Source organism: Leuciscus leuciscus (assembly GCF_965113295.1).
Source record: "Leuciscus leuciscus genome assembly, chromosome: 22".
Lineage (NCBI taxonomy): Eukaryota > Metazoa > Chordata > Actinopteri > Cypriniformes > Leuciscidae > Leuciscus > Leuciscus leuciscus.
In genome coordinates, this window is record NC_138746.1 from 22544459 (window position 1) to 22568499 (window position 24041).

Consider the following 24041-nt stretch of genomic DNA (forward strand, 5'->3'; position numbering starts at 1 on the left):
AAATGCGGTTCCAGTTTGGCATTGTGTCAGAAAAATAAAAAGCATGTTGCTTGAGGACAAGCCCTTGCTTCCCACACTAACAATGTTTTTGTGACTTACGTTGTAGTGTGACATTGCCATAATTTATACAGTATGTATTGTGGGCATGGGCGAGGCAGTGCTTTGAAGGTTTTGTTTATTTTTTTTTTTTTTTAAGTTGTACTGTAGAATGCAGAAAGGGAGTGGGGGAAGTGCTCTAGGCCCACTTGGGTCAAGGGCAGAGCCATAAACATATGTATGAACAAATATGGCTCTTGCAGCCATAGGCCTGAATTCTTCCATAACTGCATTATATTCAGTGTAGCTCTTAAACACACAGCCAGTGACCGTTCACCTCAAACCTTTGCTTCTCACTGTTGTAACATCATGGTTTCTGTTCTTAGGGTGAATTAGAAGTTGTGCTGTCTTTTCCACTCACATGAATCAAGTAATTCCCAATTAGCAATGGAAGCATGGCTGTGTCTTATTGCTTGCACTATGAAACGTGTATTGAAAACAAGACTGCAACTAAACGTAAAAGCAAATGTTTTATACATGGATTGAGACAAGCTAAAATAGTTTCAAAAAGCAACTTGGGTAATGATTAGGCTCATGGTGAGGCTTTTCGAATCAGGACACTTTGTTTGTTTCTGACGAAGCACTTTTAATGAATTAATTGATTTTGATAAGAACAAAGACAAATGAACCATATTGTTGTGCCGAAAAGAGTGTAATTAATCCAAAACCAGCTTAGCATACAATTGCGAGATAATTCATCTTTTGATTTTCGGCAAGATGTAACAGCACATAATTCCTTTACTAATTCTGGTTCTTAACTAACTAATTATTCCAAAAGCCTGGATCTGTTGCAGGCACTGTGGATCAATCTAGCATGTCCATGACACCCCCCCTTCCCTCGCCACCCCCCTTCCTTCCTCTGTGGCTTTCCAATGGCTTACACATGTTCCTTTCTCTTTTTTTTTTTTTTTTATCCTTTCTTTTTTTGTTCGTTTTCGGGAAGGGATGGGAGGGGTGGAGGTTAATTCAACGTCTTGTTAAAATCCAATGTAAGTTGATTTTGCATGTGTTTCTCTGTGTCATAGCTGTGCTTCTAAGCTCAATTAATACTCCCAGCTCACCACTGATAAACCGTTCTGTGCTCTGTTCTCTGCTTTCCTCGAAAGGCTAAAGATAAACAACAAGAATGACGAGTTAAATAAAGTTGTCCATGTGTGATATTTTGTTTTAAAGCCATGTACTTGCGAGCCACCTCTACGTTCCAGAACTGTGATAAGCTCTTTTTTTCCCCTTTTCTCTCTCTCTTTCTGAAGATTTGTATCAAAGCCTAGTTTTCATGAACCTCTATTCTGTCCCTAGAATATGGAATGATCGGAGAACATACTGTAAAAAGTCAGCGGCCAAGATCAGTACATGACACAAAGGGCCTACAGGAGCGAGATGAATCTGCTAAATTTATGGCACAAACTGGTAATACAATAGTTATGCTTCTTTCCTTTCCTATGTAAACTAAACTTAATTTTCATCTTAAGTCACTTGCATGCTATCTTCTGTACTGCACCTTTAAGTGACAATGTTTATTTATCATATTTATTTTCTGTCCCTCTTCCACGTTGAGAAAAACAGAATTGGCCATTTTTGCATACTGACGAAGATGCCCAATTGGAATTTCTGGTTTCTATTTGTTTTGACAGTTTTTATGACTTTAACCACTAAAATCAGTAAATATAACCCAGACTTGTTTAAACAGAGATTAAATAAATGATGGTTAACATTTAACAGTAAACAAGTGGTTATACAGCTGTTTAGAGCCGAAATAACCCTTATATATTACCTTTTAAAGTGCCAAAAAAAAAAAAAATACTTGTAGAAACTTGAAAATGTTTCTCTTTCTTTCCTTTGCTTTAATTTCCCTGATTTTCTTAGATTTTTTTTTTCCTGCATGTTCCCTAGACGATAATGGGGAGGGACGTTAAGCAACCATCTTATTTTGTTTTGCACCTTTTTGTATATTTGTGACATCTGTGTAGCACTTAATATCATTTAAGTTGCAAATCATTGTGCATACTAAACCTTAACAACCTTGTTTCCATTCCAATCCAGTCTTTTCACGTGTTTGTTGATTTATTTCCATTTATAAATGAAAATCTGAACAGAATGCCATTCATCCTACATTTAGTTTTTCATTTTCAGATTGTCTGAGTTGTTGTACCACTTCATCCAGAGTTGATCCACCTTTCAATCTAATCTAATCTCTGAGAATGGCAGAGGAAATTGCCCATATGTGCCCAAGGGCATGCCAGGAGATTCTCTGGAGTTAGAACAAACAAACCAATCTTGAGTGTACTAGCAACTAAAAAAAAAAAGTTGCATAAATTATGAGCATATTATCTTAAATTATTTATGATCAATATGCTCATTAGACTTAAACTGTTCATCGTTTCTTAAAACAATAAAATAGTTTATTGTATCCAAAATTAAAACTTTAAATGTTTAAGTTCAACATTTTCCTTCTCATGCTATCCCTTTATTCAGCATTACATGGCAATTAAATCATTATCTTGTGGATATTGATAACATGTGCTTTTAGAGAGACAATTTTCTTGCTTATTAAATGTTTGGCAGTGTCAAAATTTCTCTGGAAATCCAATGTCTTATTGGTGTTTGGTCTGGCCATGCAATTGCTCATTGGGAATTACAGCCGATCCAGAGTGCAGTATTTATTGAACACATATAAAGCACAAAGCTAATCTCTATTGGTTTGCCAGAAAGCAGCCTATGCTTTAAAACCAACAATTATGTAAACTTTATTTCGCAATTATGCATTCTAATGCCAGCAAACAATGCCAATGATTGAATTGACATTACAGTTGATAAATCATAATGTTTTCCAGCTTCTAACAGCCTTGATTGTTTGGATTCGACATGGAAAGTTCTTCCATCAAGTGAATCTCAAATGTGACCAACGCTACTGAAAATTGCTGTGATCTGCTGAATATGCTGGGGGAGATGAACCCCGTACCCTTCTTTCCCGACAATCTCCAATTCTAATTGATTTCGCTTCAAAGAGACAAGAAGCTTTAGCAAAAAAATCCAGAAGATCTGAGATCTAAAAAAAAGTGAACTGCAGTCTAGACTTAGGGCCAGAGGTCTGTTCTTCTGTGCAACCGTAGTTAGTGGGAAACTAACTCTCATCAAAGATCATTCTCTAACTTTTAGAAGCCATGTTGCATGCATTCTGCATAGTTTATCATATTTTATATATTTCATCTATTAGTTTCGTTTGCCTTTTTCCTTTCAGTTTATTTCATCTAATTGATTGCATGCATGATTTTAAAATAAAAATGACGTTAGTATTTTTTTGGGATGCTAGAATAGTAAAAGCACCTATTATGATATTTATTTTGTGGCCACACAGTAAATTCAATATGATCCTGCTTTGAATATGCATAGATGTATGAGTTAATCATAAATGCTTACAATTAGGATTTTAAAGGTTTTCTCATTGTCAACTGTCAATGTAATATTTTAATATATTTGTAAATTGTATTATGTTTAATGCCATTGTCATAAATGGGCCATTCTTATAACCACCAGGACAATTTGCTCATTTGTGCTCCTGGAAATCTTCCTTCCTGCAGAGTTTAGCTGTGTCCGAAACCAAAGGCAGATGTCTGGCTTCCCGGTCAGTCAATGATTTAACAGACTGTGTGAAGGTTTTTCCTAAGGAAACCGGTTTAGGACTGAGCCGTAATGTCACGTCTAATGATCCAGAACAAATTCAAGTGAGCTTAGAGATAACCTAATGAATATTTAATATTAAGTTTTAAACTATATCATAAGTTATAAATTATATATATAAGCTAAATTCCAATTGCTCTGTCAGATACCATTTGTATTCTATTAACCAACCGCACACAGAGGGATTGTGAGAAATAATTAAAGATAGTTCTCCTAAAAATTCTGTCATCATTTATTACCTTTGTCATTCCAAACCTGAATGACTTTCTTCAATGGAACACAAAAGAAGAAATGTTAAGAAATGTCTGTTTTTTGTCCATACAGTGAAAGTCATTTTCATTTAATGGACTGAAACATTCTTCAAAATACAAGAAAATCATACAAGTTTGGAATGAAATGAGGGTGTGTAAAAAAAATATGACAGAATTTATATTTTTGAGTGACCTATAAGATCATGCCATCTCTGGTCAAAATAAGACCAGATGTAGTTTTCTTAGTAGACAGGATGATAGCAATTTTCCGGTTTTGGACACAGCCTAGTTGTAACTCTAATCAAACACACCCTAAGCTACTTATCAAGGTCTTCAGGATCTAAATAGATACATGTGTTTGAGCTAAACTCTGCAGAAAAGTAGATCTCTAGTAGCAAAACCCGGGCGTCTCTGCTGCGGAGCAACTGAGCCCTGAAAGTCATTCAAGCAGGATCATATCAAATATAGAGAAATGATGCTCCTTTTGAGCTCATTCCACTCTCCCTTAGAGCCTTTAAGATTTACTGTGGCTTCTTAGTGTGTAACTTAGTGAGACCCCTCCTGCTCCTACTGGCTCCACCCCCTCGGGTGTCACATGACCATTTTACTGCTTTTAACTGGTGTCACCCTTCTCCTACAGGTGACCCTGGTGCTGAGGAGTGGTCCCAGTGGAGCTCTTGCTCAGTTACATGCGGTCAAGGGTCGCAGGTGCGAACAAGAACATGTGTCTCACCTTACGGATCACACTGCAGCGGCCCTTTAAGAGAATCCAGGGTGTGCAATAACACTGCCCCCTGCCCAGGTAGTGCTAGTCACAGACACCGGACTGTCCTTCAGAATCTATATCTTTCATCTTCAGGGCAGAAAATTGCTGTCATTTTTTTAATTATTTGCTGTCATTGCTTCATGTTATGTTTTATATCCAATGTATTATTATTATTTTCATAATTAGTAGTTATTTTTCTTTGTGAATTTTTTTTTCACTTGTGTATTCAATCATTCATCTTGTCCTTTGTTTTGTTTTATGTTGCTTTATCAGTTTTCTCATTCATTTGTCACTCTTTTCATGTTTCTCTTCTCATTGTATGACTTAGCCAAGCTTTTTATATAATTCCAGCGCCAACCTTGTTCAAACACAAAGTGAAACTTGTCAGAAGAGTGTTTGTTGGTGCATGCAGATGAAAAATGTCGAAGAAAGGGGGGAAATGACTAATCTATCCCCCTGTGGCCAGAAAAAGCGATCTGAATTACCCTCTTGTTTTAAAATCTTTAATTACTGGAGGTATCGACCTTTAATTTATCATTTTCGGAGGTGCCATCTTAATGGAGTTAGGCTCAACGATACTACAGCGCCATTGAACAGGCTGTCAGCAGCTAACTGGATTTTTATTTCGAGTAAAAGTGCGTGAAAAGAGGCTTGTTTTTTTTCTTTCATCACAAGCTCTGAAAATGCAGTTCAGCTCTTTTAGGACTTTTGGTATTGGTAAATTAATGCTGTTTACACGTTACCTCAGCAGCATTGAACTTATGTCACAAGCTAACTGGATTTTTATTTTAAGTAAAAGGGCATGAAAAGAGACTTGTTTTGTTTACACCATTAGCTCTAAAAATGGCAATTCAGCTCTTTTAAGGCTTTTTATTTGGCTAAATCAATGTGGTTTACACAGTATTATTGTTATGCAGCTTTAACCCTTAACCCTACTGTACATTATGGGGACCAAATGTCCCCAAAATGATTTTTTCTTTTTTTGGTCCCCATGGGGAAAACAACTTTTAAGACATACAGAATGATGTTTTTTTGTTTTTTTTATGTAAAAATGCTGACAGTTTTCTATGATGGTTGTGTTAAGGGTTAGGGGATAGAATATACAGTTTGTATAAAATCATTATGTCCCCATAAAACATGCAAACCCAACATTTGTGTGTGTGCGTGCGAGCGTGTGTGTGTGTAAATTGTTACTGATAGTGAAATCATCTTCAGCTGTGATAATTTGGATTTTAAGATAAACAGCAATATTTGACCATTTAACTAAAGCACTAAAAAAAGTTATGAAATTTCACGTTTTATAAAATTTTTTCACATTTATAAATGCTGCTAATTAACTTTCCTGCACATACATTTAATCATTAATGGAGCTGCTTCCCATCCAAGATTAAAGATGATGCTCACACTTGCTGTTGAGTGCAGAATTTCTCAAACCATCTAAACATTTATAAAAACATCTCGGATAAGTCTGGTGTTGGAAAAGGCTCGAAGGCACATATAAAAGACACTAGGCCTTTATATTGGAAATAAGACCAACATGTCTCTTGAATGCTCAAATAAATTCATTGATTCTCCCTTTGGAATAGCTTGGACAGCAGCCTAATTGAGCACAACATTGCTTTTCTTTTGAGGTCAACCCTTTTTTCATATCATAGTGTGTTATGCGACCAAATAAAAGCATTTATGCAATAAGTTATGCTCTAGCACACAATGCTTTCATACTACAGTATGTGCTTCATAGTTTGAGAAAGTTCATATTGTCGGCCATATATATATTGAAATTCCAAAAGACCTAACTCAGTCTGAGTTCCCCTCTGGACATCTTTTGACACAAATCAAACAGTGCATTGGTTCTTTGAGATGTCAAAAAATGTCTGTTATATTGTTGAGGACAAATGTCATGTTTCATTCTAGTCCAGTGGTTCTCACCTGGCTTTTGCTTCAGAACCTTGATTTTACATTGAACATCAAGTGGTGATCTAACAGACATAAAACTGAACAAAATGTCCTTAAAAAAACATTTTCATATATGAATTAATAACAACTTATAGGATATATAGGAAAATTGGCTACATTTAATCTTGAGTTTTGTTTTTATTTTTCAATGATAAGAGGATGTCAGATAAGTTAATAACTTATATGGGTCAGTAAGATTTTTTTTACGTTTTGAAAGATATCTCTTATCCTCAGCAAGGCTGTATTTATTTATTAAAACACAGTAAAACATGATTGTTGTTAAATAATGTTACATATTTTCTTACATACATCAAAGCAGATGTTTTTTCCAGCAGTTGTTACTCCATTACGTCAGTGTTCAGAAATCATTCTAATATGCTGATTTGGTGCTCATATAACATATCGTAGTATTATCAGTTTTAAAAAGAAAGTTAGAATGTTAAAAAAGAACCGCATTTATTTCAAATGGATTTTTTTTGTAACAATGTCAAATCTTTTACTGTCACTTTTGGTCGTCAAATAAAAATCCAACTGACCCCAAACTTTTGAACGGTAGTGTAGCAAGCTTCAAAATAATTTGCATACAAATAATTTAGAATTGGACAGACTTTATAGACAACAAAACATACTTTTTTATAAGCCTATTTATTTTGCTGTTCCAACACATTTTAAGGGATAGTTAATATCTATTATTTGCATTGATTTAACCAGTTTTTTTTTTTTTGTTCCCAAACCCATCAGTTTAAAACATCTGTATACCTTTAATACAAGTCAAAAGAACAACATAGACACTATTTTGTGACATCACCAAACTCCTTATAGATGCCAGCCCAACAGCAAAAAAAAAAAAAAAATGGTTATGTTAATGGAAAAGTCATTGAGCTGGTTTTTGCGAAGGCCGGCTTTCCATGAGTGCTTCAACGAGAGTTTGTTTTTAATTAATGCTCTTTGAGTGGGACTGGAGTTTTCATTATACAGTAAGAGCATTAGAGAGGGGGATTTGACGTTTGGAGGGGAAACGGTGCCCAGCGGTCTTGACACTGATGACTGGATTAAGCCCCAGTAAGTGCACGAGCAGAACACACACCTGGGACTTTGATAAGTACGCTAAGAGAACTGAGACGAATGCACCACGGCTGCGGCACTCCTCCCGGCGCGTCTTTCATCACGCAAAAGACAAAAGAATGTCATCAGCCATGGTGCTCGGGATGGGGGTAGAGTGGTTTGGGATTGGGATTGGGAAAGGTAAATTGTAAAGAAAAGGGGGAAATGATGCAGTTGTTTTGATTCATTGCGGCTGTGTAACAGCTGTTGACAAACAGTCTCGCTGAGCAGCCGTAGAGTCAGTGCTGGAGGTGTTTCACTGCTGCATTTGAATGAGGCTGTGTGCGGGTGTGTGTGTGGGTGTGTGTGTGTGTGCGTGCGTGTGCGTGCGTGTGTCTTAACTCTTGTCCTCTGTTGGCAGTGCACGGTGTGTGGGAAGAGTGGTCTCCGTGGAGCCTCTGCTCTTTCACCTGTGGACGAGGTCATCGCACCCGCACTCGGATGTGCACTCCACCCCAGCATGGAGGAAGAGCGTGTGATGGACCCGAGACCCAAAGCAAACTCTGCAACATTGCCCTCTGCCCAGGTCTGTCTGCTTTAGATGCACTGCCGTCTCCATTCTTCATGACTTAACTTGCCTCTTCTTGCATCATCTTGTCTCATTCTGGCCCTGTTTACACCTGGTATTAAGCGCAGTAAAAGCGTTTTTGTCGATCGGATCACAAGTGGACGCTAAATACAGGTGTAAACGGGATTTTGTCCACTTTCGACCACTTCCAGAGGTAGTCGAAAACGCATTTTTCATAGTGTAAATGCTCATATGGTTGAATGCATTCGAACAGCCACAATATACCACCTACTCTCCGCCTACTGACCTAATGCATAAACATTATGGGAAGAGATCCAGCCAGACGAGATTTAAACCTTGTCGGCCGACGACCCAAGTTTGGTTTGAAGATTAAAAATGTACCAGGCACAATGTTCTCTCACCATTCCTGATTTCTAACATGCGTTTGGCGTGATTTGATGTGATTTTAATTTCATCCATTAGATAGAAAGATCTGAAAAAAGCCCATACATTTACCCACCTATAGCCCCTCCACTCAAAGAAATTAGGACAGACGTGGTCGAAAGTGGACAAAAGAGACGGATTGAAACCTCTCCTCTCCTCTCCTCTCCTCTCCTCTCCTCTCCTCTCCTCTCCTCTCCTCTCCTCTCCTCTCCTCTCCTCTCCTCTCCTCTCCTCTCCTCTCCTCTCCTCTCTCCTCTCCTCTCCTCTCCTCTCCTCTCCTCTCCTCTCCTCTCCTCTCCTCTCCTCTCCTTTCCCTTTCCACTTCCCTTTCCCTTCCCTTTCCACTTTCCCTTCCCTTCCCTTCCCTTCCCTTCCCTTCCCTTCCCTTCCCTTCCCTTCCCTTCCCTTCCCCTTCCCCTTCCCCTTCCCCTTCCCCTTCCCCTTCCCCTTCCCCTTCCCCTTCCACTTTCCCTTCCCTTCCACTCTTGTCTTTTCATTTTCTTTTTTCATCTCACATATTTTTTCTTTTTGTCTTATCTATCTCTTTTCCCACCTTTTTCATTCTTCTTTTGTCTTCTCTTCTTTTGTCATCTCGTCTCGCCCCTCTTCTCATCTCTACTGAGTCACTCTCCTCTCCTCTCCTCTCCTCTTTTCTTGTCTCATCTGTTCCCTTCCCTTCTACTCTTGTCCTTCATTTTCTTTTCTCATCTCACATCTTCTCTTTATGTCTTATCTATCTCTTTACTCCCCTTGTTCATTCTCCTTTTGTGTTCTCTTCTTTTCTCATCTCGACTCGCCCCTCTTCTCATCTCTACTGAGTCATTCTCTCAATTTTCCGAATCTGATGCCTTAGTGTTCCCCTGAGCCTCTTGCTTTTCTAGCCGTTCTCTAACCGTAATCAATTTTGTTGTAAATTGAAGACCACTCCACTAATTTGGATGCGGTTGTGAGCCATCGTCCTCTGAGAATGATTTGGTGAAATTAGGCCTGACATGGAAGCCCCTCAATGTTTGATCCCGTCTATAAAGAATCAAAGCTCATCTCACATGGAGGTGGCTCTGGGGAGTAAGCAGCAGCTGCCAGCGGTGGAACATTACAGGATCAATTACGGAATAGTTTATTACATGGGACAAAATGGATGCGCTCACAAGGCTTCTTGGCATGTGGAATGCAGCAACGTGTGGTGTGCAATAAAACCCACAAGGCTGAGAGAAACACAGACCATTTCATACTCACCCTAGAATAGAGCTGAAGAAAAATCACTTAAGCACAATCGCCTGTGAATGATAGCCTCTTTAAATATGCTGAGTTTCTATACACTGTAGATGGGTAAGTACTGTAACAGATTGTCCAATCTTGGTCAGCTTTGTTTGTCTCGTGCTTTAAAAGTCTCGTCCCATTCAGCAAAAAAAAAGAGGCAATTAGCCCCTCTTTACATCTCTGTGTTGTGTTTTGTAGCGTCAGCTCACCCGGAGCTTGTGCTGTTGCCAAATTCTGGCTTGCATATTTTGGTCCGAGGCTTTTAAAGTTGACATCGAAGCTCACGTGTGAGGAAAACTAATTTCTTTTAGATTGAGAGTGGAACGCATCACAAGACCAGAATATTCGGTATAAGAGTAGCTTTTACTGGGTCATGTTGGCTAGTTAGCAAGCTATCTAAGGCACTCAGGCAGTATTATTACCTCTTTCCCCGGGGCTAATGGGGTTATTCAGGCTGACAGTAGCCTCGATTCCAAATGTATGCGATTTTCTTTTCTTTTTTCTCTCTCTCTCTCTCTCCCTCCCTCCCTTTCCCTATGTTTCATATATCATTTCTGCCCTGATCCTGATTACATTCTAATTGAAGCAATCATGTTAAAAAAAATTCACATTTTTCAATACTAGCAAAAATTATATAAAAGTAAAAGTTAACATTGAAAGGTGAAATGTGTCATTTGTGTTCCAAACATAATTTCAAATATAACTAGATTATTTATATTTTAGATATACAACTAGATATGTATCTTATAGAGAAAATATGAATAGAGCTTTCTTGTGCAAAAGCTTACCACCATTGTTGTGTGTGGTTGCCAAGGCATTGCTATGTGATTGCTAAGGTGTTTGTTCTGAGTTGTTGCTAGTTAAAAAAAAAGTCCCTCTATGCCCGTTATCCAAAATCATAAATACCATTGCATAGAAAAGTAATTGCACCCCTCTCCTTGATTTGTTTCAATGCTATACTAACACATTTATCGTTTTCAAGCATTTATGCACATGGCAGAAGCTTTCATTCAAAGCCACTTGCATTGCATGGTATACATTTTATTAGTTAATGCATTCCCTGGGAATCAAACCCATGACCTCTGTGTTGCAAGCATATAGTGTTATGTCATGCCCAGTATAACCGGGCTACCAGATTGCAGTTCCATTTGGCACCACTTGTGGCACAGAAATTACACACTTCACCTTATTTTAGGACATAAATATGGCAGGTAATTTCGGCTTGCTGAACTTAAATATTCCAAAGCTAGCTTAAATAAACTTACTTCTCTCTTCTCTCTGCCATGTTTTCTCTTCTCCGTTTGGGATGCTGTGGGCGCCCACAGTGGATGGGCAGTGGCAGGAGTGGAGTGCATGGAGCGATTGCTCGGTGACCTGTGCCAACGGGACGCAGCAGAGGAAGAGGCAGTGCTCAGCGGCTGCTCATGGGGGATCTGAGTGCAGAGGACATTGGGCGGAGAGCAGAGAATGCTCCAATCCTGAGTGTACAGGTACAACTGAGGTTTCTTCTGAATCTCATTCATTTAAAGGGAAATCTATGTGTATATTTGTTCTTTCAGTATCCAAAGGAAGGTCTTTTAGGAGTAGGAGGACTGTTTTAATGGCTCCATTAAGTATCTGATGAACATCTTTATTATTGTCTATTGAAACAGGAAGTTGGATTGAGTCAAATCAAAGGATTTTATTTTTTATATCATAAATATTAATTTTGTTTTGAGTCACACCATTCAAAAGTATTAAAATGCATTTAATTCAGAAATTGAAAACATGATCATCAGAGAAGATTCAAAGCATTGTAGTAATGATTTTTTCCCCCTAATTAAAATGTGTACAGTATACAAAATATGTACAGTATACATCAGTGAAAAGATTGGATTCCAAAAGATTGGAATATTTCTTTTTTTAGGTTTTTGAAAGAAGTATCTTATGCTCACCAAAGCTGCATGTATTTAAATAAAATATAGTAAATTGTAACATTTTCTATCTTAATATATTTTGAAATGTAATTTATTCTTGTGATGGCAAAGCTGAATTTTCCGCATCATTTCTCCAGTCTTCAGTGTCACATGATCCTTCAGAAATCATTCTAATATGATGATTTGCTGCTCAATAAACATTTATTATTATTATCAATGTTGAAAACATTGCTGCTTACTATTTTGTGGAAAGCATGATACACCACCATTCAAAAGTTTTAGGTAATTAAGATAAAAATAAACTCTTATTATTATTATTATAAAATAATAATAATGCTTTTATTCAGCAAGGACACATTAAATTGATAAAGTGACAGTAAAGACAATTATAATGTTTCAAATATTATATATCTATATTATATATCTATTTCAAACAACTTTCTATTAATCAAAGAATGTATCACAGTTTACACAAAAAATATTAAGCAGCAAAAATAATAATTTTATAAGAAATAATATTTGAGTACCAACAATAATTGATCAGAATTGAGCACCAAATCCACATATTAGAATGATTTCTGAAGGATCATGTGACACTGAAGAATGGAGTAATGATGCTGAAAATTCAGCTTTGCAAACACAAGAATAAATTGTATTTTAAAATATATTATTCAGATAGAAACCAGTTATTTTAAATAGTAATAAAATTTCACAATAGTTTTTACTGTATTCTTTATCAAATAAATGCAGCCGTGAGCAGAAGAGTCTTCTTTCAAAAACAATTCTTCCAAATTATTCAGAACTTTTGACCGGTTGTGTATGGAATTGCGGAGTCATCAATATTTTTGTTTCATTTTACTGTAGAGAAAGATTGTACATTCTAAAATCAGTGTATTTCCTCAAATATTCTCTGTAATCTTGGGTTATACATGTAGCGACAGATGGAGAAAAGGCCATAGAACTTTGTTTTAAAAACATTGATTTTATCCCCAAGCTAACTACAGTATGACATAACTTCAACTGTCAAGAGACGGTTGTCAGGCATTATCTTAAGTCTGTGTTGATAGACCGTAGGGGTGGGTCTCGCTTGAGAGCGCCTACACAGTGTGCCTGGCAGGTAGTTCTTTAAAACACACAGGGGCCCCTCAGCATGATGCTTGTAAGCTGGAAGACTCTTGCTGTATGTAGTTCATGATAACAGAGAGTCTCAGCGAGTTTGAAGCTGCTTACAGTGTGAGACGCGCTATGTTGTAGCATCAAAGCTAAAATGGAAGATGTTTGTTTATCATGTGCATAACCACAGCATGGGATTGGTAAAATATTTGTATGTGTCATTCATATTTATTTTTCATAGTTTATATATGAAATATATATATATTTCATATATAAACTCTTAAAAGTAAATTCTTGCTGACCCCAAACTTTTCAACGGTAGTGTACATGTATAATGTTACAAAAGCTTTCTCTTTCAGATAAATGCTGTTCTTTTGAACTTTCTATTCATCAAAGAATCCTGAAAAAATTTACATAACTGTTCTCAACATTGATAATAATACAGTTTTTCGGAATTGCTAAAAAACTAAACCCCATTCTCTGAACAAAATTCTCAATAGCCTAAACAAATTTGTCAAATAAATCACTTTTTCAGTAAAACATTACTCAAGTTCAGGTAGTTGCAAATCTGTTTGCAAATCTCATGCAAACTCTAAACACATTCTCACTCACTAAAACACATTTCGCACTGTGATGGACTTATGTTTCAAAACACTAAACACAGGCAGGCAGACGTTAAACACAACTACAACACAGTTGCCATCGTTTAAACACAATGACTCAAAATTGTTAGCACTTATTTCTAACGATGTGACCAAACCAGCTGTACATAATACAACAAGTCAGTTCAGAGTGCCAAAACTGACTCAAAATGTTGCACTGAATGTTGATTCCAACAATGGATGGAAACAAAATGTGAGGGACAGGAGGAAGAGTATGTGTAGGAGGTTGTGAACAAGGAGGAAGAGGACGAGAAAGAGCAAGGTGTGCAGAATGTTGTCAGGGCTGGATCTGGCTGTAGGGTTTTTCCCTTTGCCTGCAGAGATGACATTGTCTGTGATGTGAATAACGTCCTCAGGCTGGACCCAACATGAAGACATGATGCTGAAGCAGAATAAAATCTCTCTCACTGACCTCTATTGTGCAGTTGCACAACTCTTCTGAGTTTACTGTAACATACTTTCATTTAGACTTTGTTACTGTAACCTTTTTAGATTTTGCAGTTGGGTCACTGTATTTTCACAGAATGCAAGTGCTGAATATACAGACATTCGATATGCCTATTATACAATATTCAGTATAATACTATACTTGCAGTACATACAGTATACAATTTATACTGTAAGTTTTCATTACTATACTTTTTTACGTAATTGCAAAATTAGTTTACTTTGTTACAATATACTTTTGTTTCTGTAACTGCGTGCTTTGTGTTCTCCATTTTTTGATGTAGTGTCTAATGAATGATCTGTAGTGTTTATAATATTGACTCGCTGTGTGTATGATCTGAAAGTATTTTTTGATTTTGAGCACAGATAATGGTTTTGATTTTGCCAGAAGATTCAGAGGTTCTCTGAATGTGGTTTGAAAATTTGGTTTTGTGTTTAAAGTTTTGAGAAAGTGAGCGATGGTTTCAAGAAATGTATTTTAGCAATTCAGAAAAACTGTAATAAGAAACGTTTCTGTATCATATCAGTTGTGATATGATGAGATATAAGTCAAAATTACAAGAAAATAAAGGTCACACTTTATATTAGGTGTCTTTAACTACTATGTACTTACAACAACAAAAAAATAAGTACAATGGACTTATTGTGTCCATGTTGTGCTGCAAAACACTTGTGTTGCTATTGAGGATACCTGTAAGGTTAAGTACAGGTTTGGTGGTACAGTTAGGTTAAGGGAAGGCTCAACAGTGTAATTATGTAATTACAGAAAGAAATTGCATATGTAATTATACGCAGGTATTCTTTAAATATAAGTACAATGTAAAAACATGTTGGTACACAATAAGTACATTGTATCAATTGATTAATTTAAATGTTAGTACATAGTAGTAAAAGACACCTAATGAAATTTAATGAACCGGAATAACCGAAATGAAGTCAAAAGTATGTGAAATATACCTTTTTATTATATTTAATTTAAGGTGGAAATGGACTTCCGTATTGCAATCTATTTATTTCTAAAATATTCAAATCAAATCAAATCAAATCAAAGATCATTTAGCCTTACATATATGATGATTGATAGACTAACGATGAAGACTTTTTGCTTTTGAGTGGTAGAATGTTTATTTGCTTTAATGCTTGTACAAGTTATTGAGCCTTTTTGTTTAAACTGGAACTTTGTGACACTTTTATTGAGGTGCCTTGATTAAATGCTTTTATATGAAGCTTCGTAGAGGTCAAATACCCTATCTCCCAGTGCTTTTATATGATTTGAGCATATTTATTGATTTCAGAGTAACATTCCAGCAGCCTCCACATAGTCTAAATGTTAATGTAAATGTGTCCTTGAACACAAGGTAAATTCAGCACAGGTGAATGTTGGTCTACAGGTGAACATGCCCTCGCTTACAAATGATTTATAGCACAACTGAGGGCAACATCTATCTTTTTTCACTTTTCCCTTTCCAATGCCAAGAAACAATATTTTACTCCGTTCATTAGATGCTCGTAAAACATCCCCAAGCCTTTTAAAACTTTACCATAAAATGTGTTTCAGGACTGGCAAAGTGAGGAAAATTATTATCCCAGTTGTAGGGCACCCTCATGCTCATAAAGCAGAGACAAATATCACATCATTGCAAGTATCGTGGTAATGATTTTATTAATTAAATCAAGAGCGAATTCTGCCAAAAATCTGGTTTTATTGCATCTCTGGCCTCAAGAGCATGTCAACATGACAAGAAACTGGATGGATTTTAATGCGCCAAACCCTCCTTTGCAAACGAGTGTGTTTTATAATGTTCCACATAATACTTTCACAGAAGATGGCTCGAAAAACTCTCAAGAGTGCACATCCACAAAAAAGCTGAATGTTATTATCGAGCTTGAAAGATGTAATGTAAGAGATGATGAACAGAATAAGATGATGCAGACAGTCTGACTTATGATGCAGTCTGGAATCATAAATCATCCTAGGTTCATTCATTTAGCCAGAGGAGAGGATTGGCAATTTTTTTCCCCTCAATTTCTGTGACCTGGTGGAGTTTGGGTTTCTTGCCACTGTCACCTCTGACTTGGGGTTTGAAAGAGACTTAGGGCCCTATATTAACAATCTAAGCGCATGGTCTAAAGTGCATGGCGCAAGTGCACTTAGGGCGTGTCCGAATCCACTTTTGCTAGTTTAACGACGGGAAAAATGGTTGTTGCACCCGGCGCATGGTCTAAAAGGGTTGTCCCTATTCTCTTAATGGGTGTGTTTTGGGTGTAACGTGTAATAAACCAATCAGAGTCTCATCTCCCATTCCCTTTAAAAGCCAGATGCGTTCGTGCCATGGCGGGTTGCTATTTACATGGCGGAATTTGCAAGCGGAAAGACTGAACTCTTCAGAGGACCACCATATCTTTATGTAGCTACACAGTAATAATCTTTTACAATGTAATCCTTTTTTTAAAAATATTTGACATGTTTGTGTGCTTCTGCGCGTCCCTGTGTTTAATAAGCAAAAAAAAAAAATGCACCATTGACTTTAGACCAGGTTTCAGTTGTTTAATGGCGCAGTCTATTTCAGTTGCCTCAAAATAGCAATGCGACAACAATGCACCTGAACACACCTCGTTTTCAGACCAGCACACCCATGGGTGTTCAAATGGGTGCCCATAATTGATGAATTTTGCAATCTTGACAATGCTATTGAACTGAATTGAATCAACATTGAACTGACTTGAGCTGAATAATGAAACTATTGCCTCCTGTAGAGCTGCTTATTGCTGAATTGAACTTTACCGGTAAATTGGTTCCGGCAATTTACCAGTAAAGGAAGTTGTAACATTACTAGTTAATTACCGGTTAATGCGCTGTGTGAACGCGGAATGAAGATTACCGGTATTTTGCATGTACGAGGTCAGAATGCGCTGACGTAAGAAGTGATCTGGGCCAATCAGAAGCCTTTGAAAGAGCAACTGATTTGTGAATGGTTTGTTACCGGTAAAAAGCCAGAACGCCGTTGCTTGTGTGAACAGCACATTTTTTAATTTACCGGTAATGTCGTTCTGGCAATTTTACGGTAATTTACCGGGATTGCTGAGTGAAAGGGCTATTGATTCTGCTATTTCCCTGTTTATTACTGTGAAGCTGCTTTGAAACAATCTATATTTGCAACCCTTCCGTTTCTACTCGCACCGCTCTGAGCGGGATCCGAACCGGGGGGCTCTTACTCACACAGCTCTTACTAGCTGGCCTCTTTTACACTCACCCCCCTAAACCTCACTCTCCTAAACCTCACTCCCCTAAACCTCACTCCCATCCGGGTCACGGCCCCAATGTAACCCCCAGGAGGCAGGCGTGCTAACAAGGACACTAAAGACCGCAGCCTCTAGCGTCAGTTGCTTGAAGTCCTCCGTTAAATATTGCATAAAGTGCTACATAAATAAATGTGACATGACTTGACAGTCTGTCTATGTGTCTTTCAGCTAATGGGCAGTGGAACGCATGGGCACCATGGAGTGGGTGTTCTAAATCCTGTGACGGTGGTTGGCAGCGGAGAGTACGCGTATGCCAGGGGCTGGCGGTCACGGGGCAGGCATGCGATGGCAGCGGGGAGGAGGTCCGCAGATGCAGCGAGCAGCGTTGCCCAGGTAACCCTGCGAATAATTGAGCCCCAAGAGTCAATTATGTCAGAATGGACAGATAGATGTGAATGAGAGACGAATGCAGGGATAATGATATTTTCCTTGTCCGTTTTTGCGCTGGAAATAATGAACGTACACCATAATTGTATGTTCTGGCTAGGAATCATCAACACAAAATTGACCAGTAAAGGGTATTTTATATCACATAAATGATTTCATCCTAATCTCTGGATGTATTAAGCAGTCTCCATGGAAACAGTGCTTTATGCTCATGCATATACATGTATTTTCATACACTCATAGCCTAGGTAAGTTACATGAACAGTCATATAAACTCTTGATAGGCCTAATTGTTTGTGCATATTTGACTGAATTTATCATTCTTATATTCATTAATGCTTTAAATTATTTCTGCAGACAAATAAAAATGGAACATTCTTAACATCATGATCTGACATTTTTATGTTTGATTTAAATTTCCAGTTTGTATAATAATATAATGTAATGTAATTTAATGTAATGCAATGAAATATAGTATAATATAATATAATACACTATTAAAAATAAAGGTTCCAAAAGATTATTATTATTATTATTATTATTATTTTACGCAGTGATGCCATAGAATAATCAGGTTAAATGTTCTACATGGAAACATGGAATACAGTAAATAATATTTAGTTTTAATTATACAATATAATATAATAATGTAATTTTTTTGTTATAAATAAATGTTAATGTACATTAGAGATACATTATATTCAGTATTTTATATATTTTAAATATTTACTTATATTGTATGAAGCCCTGCACATGTCATGTAGACAAAGATATATATACATACATATATTGTGGTCATAAATTAAGAATTTGTTCGTTTAAATTAAGAATTTGTCCTCTCCTTCTAGAAAATTGTGACTACAATTTACTAATTCGTTCACTGGTTTTAGTTAAATCACGGCCACAAATTAAGAATCCGTTCCCTCGTTTTAGTGAATCGTGGCCATGTTGAACTACATTGTTCCCTCGTTTTGATTGAACTAAAACAAGGGAACTAATAATTCCAACGTGACCACGATTCAGTAAAACGAGGGAACGAATTATTATATGGTGCTCATGATTTACGATTTAGTAAAACGTTCTGACATACAGTATTAGTAAGTCGCGGGAACGAATTTTTAATATGCCACGATATAATTTTTTTTCCTCGCATGTCATTTGCAGGGCTCTGTAATATTGCAGCAATTGTACAACCGGAAATGTTATGCCATTCATATGTGGGCAATGTGAAATTTAATTCTTGCATCATATTCTGATCCCTTTCTCTATTGTCCACCATTATGTAAAAAAATGTGTCTAAATGTGATAAAATAAAATAAAAAGTGTCTAAATGTCTATGTTTATTCCTGACCCATAGCTCCTTACGAAATATGCCCGGAGGACTATGCTGTGTCCATGCTGTGGAGAAGAACTCCCTCTGGAGAACTGGCATTCAACAGGTGTCCGCCCAACGCCACGGGTAAGAAGCCACCATAAGAGCACTCAGCCAAACACAAAGACAAAAAGCAAAAATAGTCACAGACGCTTTCAAAAAGAAAAGTAAAAGACCACAGCTTATGTTTTTTGCTCTGCTTTTCATTTGCAGTGCATTTATTTCAGTGATGTTGAAATTATTCATAAATTCAGAAGGCTACGATGACAAATGTTTCTGACTAGTGTGTTCAGCACTGCTGTGACTGCCTTTAAATGGCTTATGCTGTGTGTACCTAGAGATTTTTGTCATTTGCATACCGTTGGACCCTCCAGCATTTTGTCAACTTCTTTTGCGAGGCCGCTTTCTGCAGCGGAGACATAAAGGGGAATAATACAAAAAAGAGAGAGACCGTTTCTCCATCCTGCACATTCTTCTTGGAGATATGCTGTAGAAGTGTCCCCAAGTCTTTCTCTCTCTCTCCTTTGACCGGTCTGAGGTGTGAGCCTTACTGATTGTGGTTCCAAAATGGCAGACTGTGCTGTACTGTTCTACATTGAGCTTCTGTAACCTCCTGCTATCTCCTGTTGTGAAGATGCTCCGGTACACCACTACAATGACCTTGAAAGAGCAGGTGCTGGAGGAAAAAGAAAAAATGCAGGCACCACGAACTCAGATAACAGCAAGCAGTCCGGAATAACTAGAAGCAGAGGCTGACTGCGAAAGCGTGTATAGATGGATTAATGTCTTTTGTGGATGTATTTCTATATGTGGGAGGACTCCCACCATAGGCCCGAATGTACTTTTTGTATTTTCTCTCTTTTTTTTGGGGGGGGGGGGGGGGGGGGGGGGGTGAGAACATTTAATTATATCAATTATAGATAAAAGAGACAGTGTGTCAACCTGTGGGTGGAATTAGTTAGATTTACATTGTTTGATTTCTGCATAACCCACGTCGCAAATTTCAGGTTGTGCAAAAGCACTGGAGTGGGATCTGACGCCAGCAGCATGAAATGCTGGAAAATCTTCATTCATTATGAGGTTGGAATTAAATTAAACTCTGTCCTCATTGCGATGCAAGCGAATGAAAGCAACAGAAATCAAACAGTTGGAAATAGTTGAAGCGGTTGGGGAACTGATAAATTGGGAATGAAAGGAATGATTGGCGATTAAACATCATGCGGGATGAACTTTGAACTTTTGCTTTGTCCTATTTTTGTGCACGAGCGCGATTGGATTAGGTTTGTGTGATCTTCGCGCAAGTTTTTGTGTGTGTGTGTGTGTGTGTGTGTGTGTGTGTGTGTGTGTGTGTGTGTGTGTGTGTGTGTGTGTGTGTGTGTGTGTGTGTGTGTGTGTGTGTGTGTGTGAGATTAAATCTGGTTAGGCCCCTCTGTGGTGCCATGTGTTTTAATGGCGAGATCTGAGAGCGTCCGCTTTTGATCCGGCTCTGTGGGAGTTTTCCGTGATCTGTGGATGTGAGCTGGATGTCCCTGCTTGGATGCCTCAGCTTGGGGGCAGGCGTCTGGCTCCAGCTGCGTCTCAGGTGGGCCGAGTGTGTTACGCTGTTGGCCGGGTAGCAGGAGGTGGAACCGTGTTGGAACAAGAGCTGATAAGACGTGTGTGTGTGTGTGTGGTATAGGGGTGCGGGGTGGGTGTGGTAAGGTTGTTTCAAAAGGCAAGGACATGTACTTAATGCGAGACGGTAGACACGCTCTGACGGATCGGAGGCGAGAAATGTTTGCTTTTGTGCGTTTGTTTATTCGCTCCCATGTGTGGGCGGCAGCCTTGTTGATATCTCAGGTTGCAGGGCTCCGTTCGCAGTCGGCGAAAACAAAAAAAGTCAAATCGGTGCGTGACAGCTGCCGTCGGTTAACATCGTAATTCTATGAGCGGGAATTATGACCAGTCTTTTAAAGCATGTAATTACAGTTTGGTTTGTTTCGCACACATACACTGCAGTGGCACATGTGCGGCGCATGTGATCTGGCAACTGCCGCATCTAGATGATGATGAAGGCTGCTGCTTTTATCCCTCTCGCTGAAAGATGTGTGGGTTGGCAGGTGGAATGAAAAAAAAAAGACTTCCAAGATCAAGTATAAACCTCTTCTCTGTATCTCTCTTTTCTCCCTCCTCCTTCTTTGCAGGCACCACTAGTCGACGCTGCTCGCTGGATCACCGCGGGGTGGCCTATTGGGAGCAACCCAGCTACGCTCGATGCATTGCAAATGAATACAGATACTTGCAGCAATCAGTAGGTGCAAAGTCAGCTTCCTGCGCTCTGCTTCTGTTTGTGACGTGCCATAAATTATCCCTGCAGTCGTCACGATCACCCAAAACTATTTCCGCCAGTGCCTCTCCCCACCCAGCACCCCAGACCACCACGCTAGGTCTGCAAGATAAACTGCTATCATCTGAGAGGCAAATTAAAACCGCTAGTATTGCAGTTTTCCGAGACCCCGCGTTAATGGAGGACTCGCTCTAATTTCCTTTAACATCCTGAAGATGGTTGTTCCAGCTTCACCGGAGCTTTTTCTGGGAATGCACCTGTTTGGACACAAATTAATGATTTTCATTATGTTTTTTTTTGGCTTTCAGCTTCCTCTTCTTATCTGAGTCTTTCTCAAATGCAGTGCATGTTGTGTTATTGCAAAGTAAATGCTTTAGATGCATCTCACACACAAACACGCACACAGAGACTTCCCATTGTAGTAGGTTTTATACTGAGGTAATGATATTTTCCATTCCCTAGCTCTCACACCTTTTTGCTTTTTTAAATATTAATCAAGGCACTATTTATTATTTTTTAATAAGGCACTTCCCTTGTGGGGTCTGCTGCCTGGTCAGGTTTTACTATCCTGTTGGAGGTCTTTGGTCAGTGTAGGCAAAACCTGACCCACAAGTACACACAAACGTGTTTTTATAACTTTATGTAGACTTTCCATAGATGTAGTGATTTTTAGACTGTTAAAACTGTATAGTAAATCCCCCTAAACTCTGGGCTCTTCTGTCATTGTTTATGACATCATGTCAGTGTGATTGATGCGTGTTTGTTCATTGGCCTGTTGCTTTTTGGTGAAGTGTGTCATTTTTTTAGATGCTCTTATCCCAGGAAAAAAATTGGGGCAGATGTACACTACAAACGTTTGGGGTCAGAAATGTTTTAATGTTTTTGAAAAAATGATCTTATAGTCAACAAGGCTTCATTTATTTTGAAAAAAAGAAAAACACAGTAAAAACTTAATAATGTGAAATATTATTATAATTTAAAATAACTGTTTTCAAGTTTAAAATATGGAAATTTTTTATTCCTGTGAGGGAAAAGCTGAATGCTCAAAAAGCATTTTTTTTCTTTACCTTTCTTTTTTTTAATAATAATTATTATTATCATCAATTGAAAACAGTGGTGCTGCTTAATATTTTTGTGGAAACGTAATACAGTACATTGTTTTTGGATTCTTTGATGAATAAAAAGTTCAAAAGAACAGCATTTATTTAAAATATAAAATCTTTTGTAACAAATATACTGTATTTGTAATCTTTTGTATCATTAATATATTTACTGTGTCTTTATTTATGTAAAGCATCAGCATCCTTGCTGAAAAAAGTTTTTTGCTGTTGTTGTTGTTTTTTATTTTTTTAAAAGCCCAAACTTTTGAATGGTACCTGTGGTAGATGGGATAAGTATTGTGAAATAATGACTAGTAGTGTTTACTCATACAGTTCTTTAGCTTGGTAGTTTGAACAATTTTGATACCTCAAATTGCTCTGCTTGTTGAGGAAAGGTGTTATTTGTGGAGCGCTATTATTTTTTGACCAGATGTTTCCCCACTGGCGAATGACAAAATGGTGGAAAATGTTCCATGGACCATTTAGAACACCTTAGCAACTGTGTAGCAACCAGTGTTGGGTAAGCTACTCTAAAAATGAAATAATTACTAGCTACTAATTATCTTCAACAGTGTAATTAGATTACTGTACTAATTACTCTCTCTAAAAAGTGTTGCATTACTTATTGCTAATTACTTTCTAAATCCCATATCAACCTCAAACAGTTCAACAATACAAGGATAGACGTGAAACTGCACTCTTAATTCTTTCAAATAAACAATATAAAATTGCATAAATTATTCTTGAACTAGCCAACAAATTGAAAGGGAGAAGATTATATTAAAAACATACATTTTAAAATTAGGCATTAAATTAAGACGTTAAATCCACTTTTGTTTTACATAGAATTGTTCTGCAGTATTTAATTACATAAGAAGTAGCTATAATCAAATTACAGACATATTAAGAGTAATCCCTTACTGTACTTTTTCAATAGAAAAGTAATTAAATTAAAGTAATTTATTACTTAGTAATGAGTTACACCCAACACTGATAGCAACAGACCAAAACCACCCAGAACACCTTATCAACCCCATACCAGCAAGCTTAATACCATTATGAACACCTTATCAACCTCATAGCAGCAGGCCAAAATAATTGTGAACACCTTATCAACCCCATAGCAACAGGCTAAAACCATTTAGAACACCTTAGCAACCCCATAGCAACAGGCTAAAACCATTTAGAACACCTTAGCAACCCCATAGAAACAGGCTAAAACACTTAGTACACCTTTCCAACTGCAGAGTGCTTGAGAAACATTATATAACCAATTCTGAAATGACACCCTTCACCTTTAAATAATAATGGTAGTTCTGTGTACCCCAACTTCATTCATGTTTGTGACT

At 37.6% G+C, this 24041-nt stretch overlaps 1 protein-coding gene across 3 annotated transcripts in view; it reads left to right on the forward strand.

Annotated features, from left to right (window-relative positions):
• adgrb3 (adhesion G protein-coupled receptor B3) overlaps positions 1-24041 on the forward strand; it is a 179977-nt gene that overhangs the window by 81106 nt on the left and 74830 nt on the right. For 2 of the 3 annotated variants that reach the window (XM_082154409.1, XM_082154408.1), the window contains exons 3-9: positions 1396-1506; positions 4669-4830; positions 8216-8380; positions 11392-11556; positions 17676-17840; positions 19252-19353; positions 21450-21556. In XM_082154409.1, the coding sequence (XP_082010535.1) occupies positions 1396-1506; positions 4669-4830; positions 8216-8380; positions 11392-11556; positions 17676-17840; positions 19252-19353; positions 21450-21556 (977 nt within the window). The remainder of the gene's footprint in view (positions 1-1395; positions 1507-4668; positions 4831-8215; positions 8381-11391; positions 11557-17675; positions 17841-19251; positions 19354-21449; positions 21557-24041) is intronic. The other variant, XM_082154410.1, reaches the window with a different exon arrangement.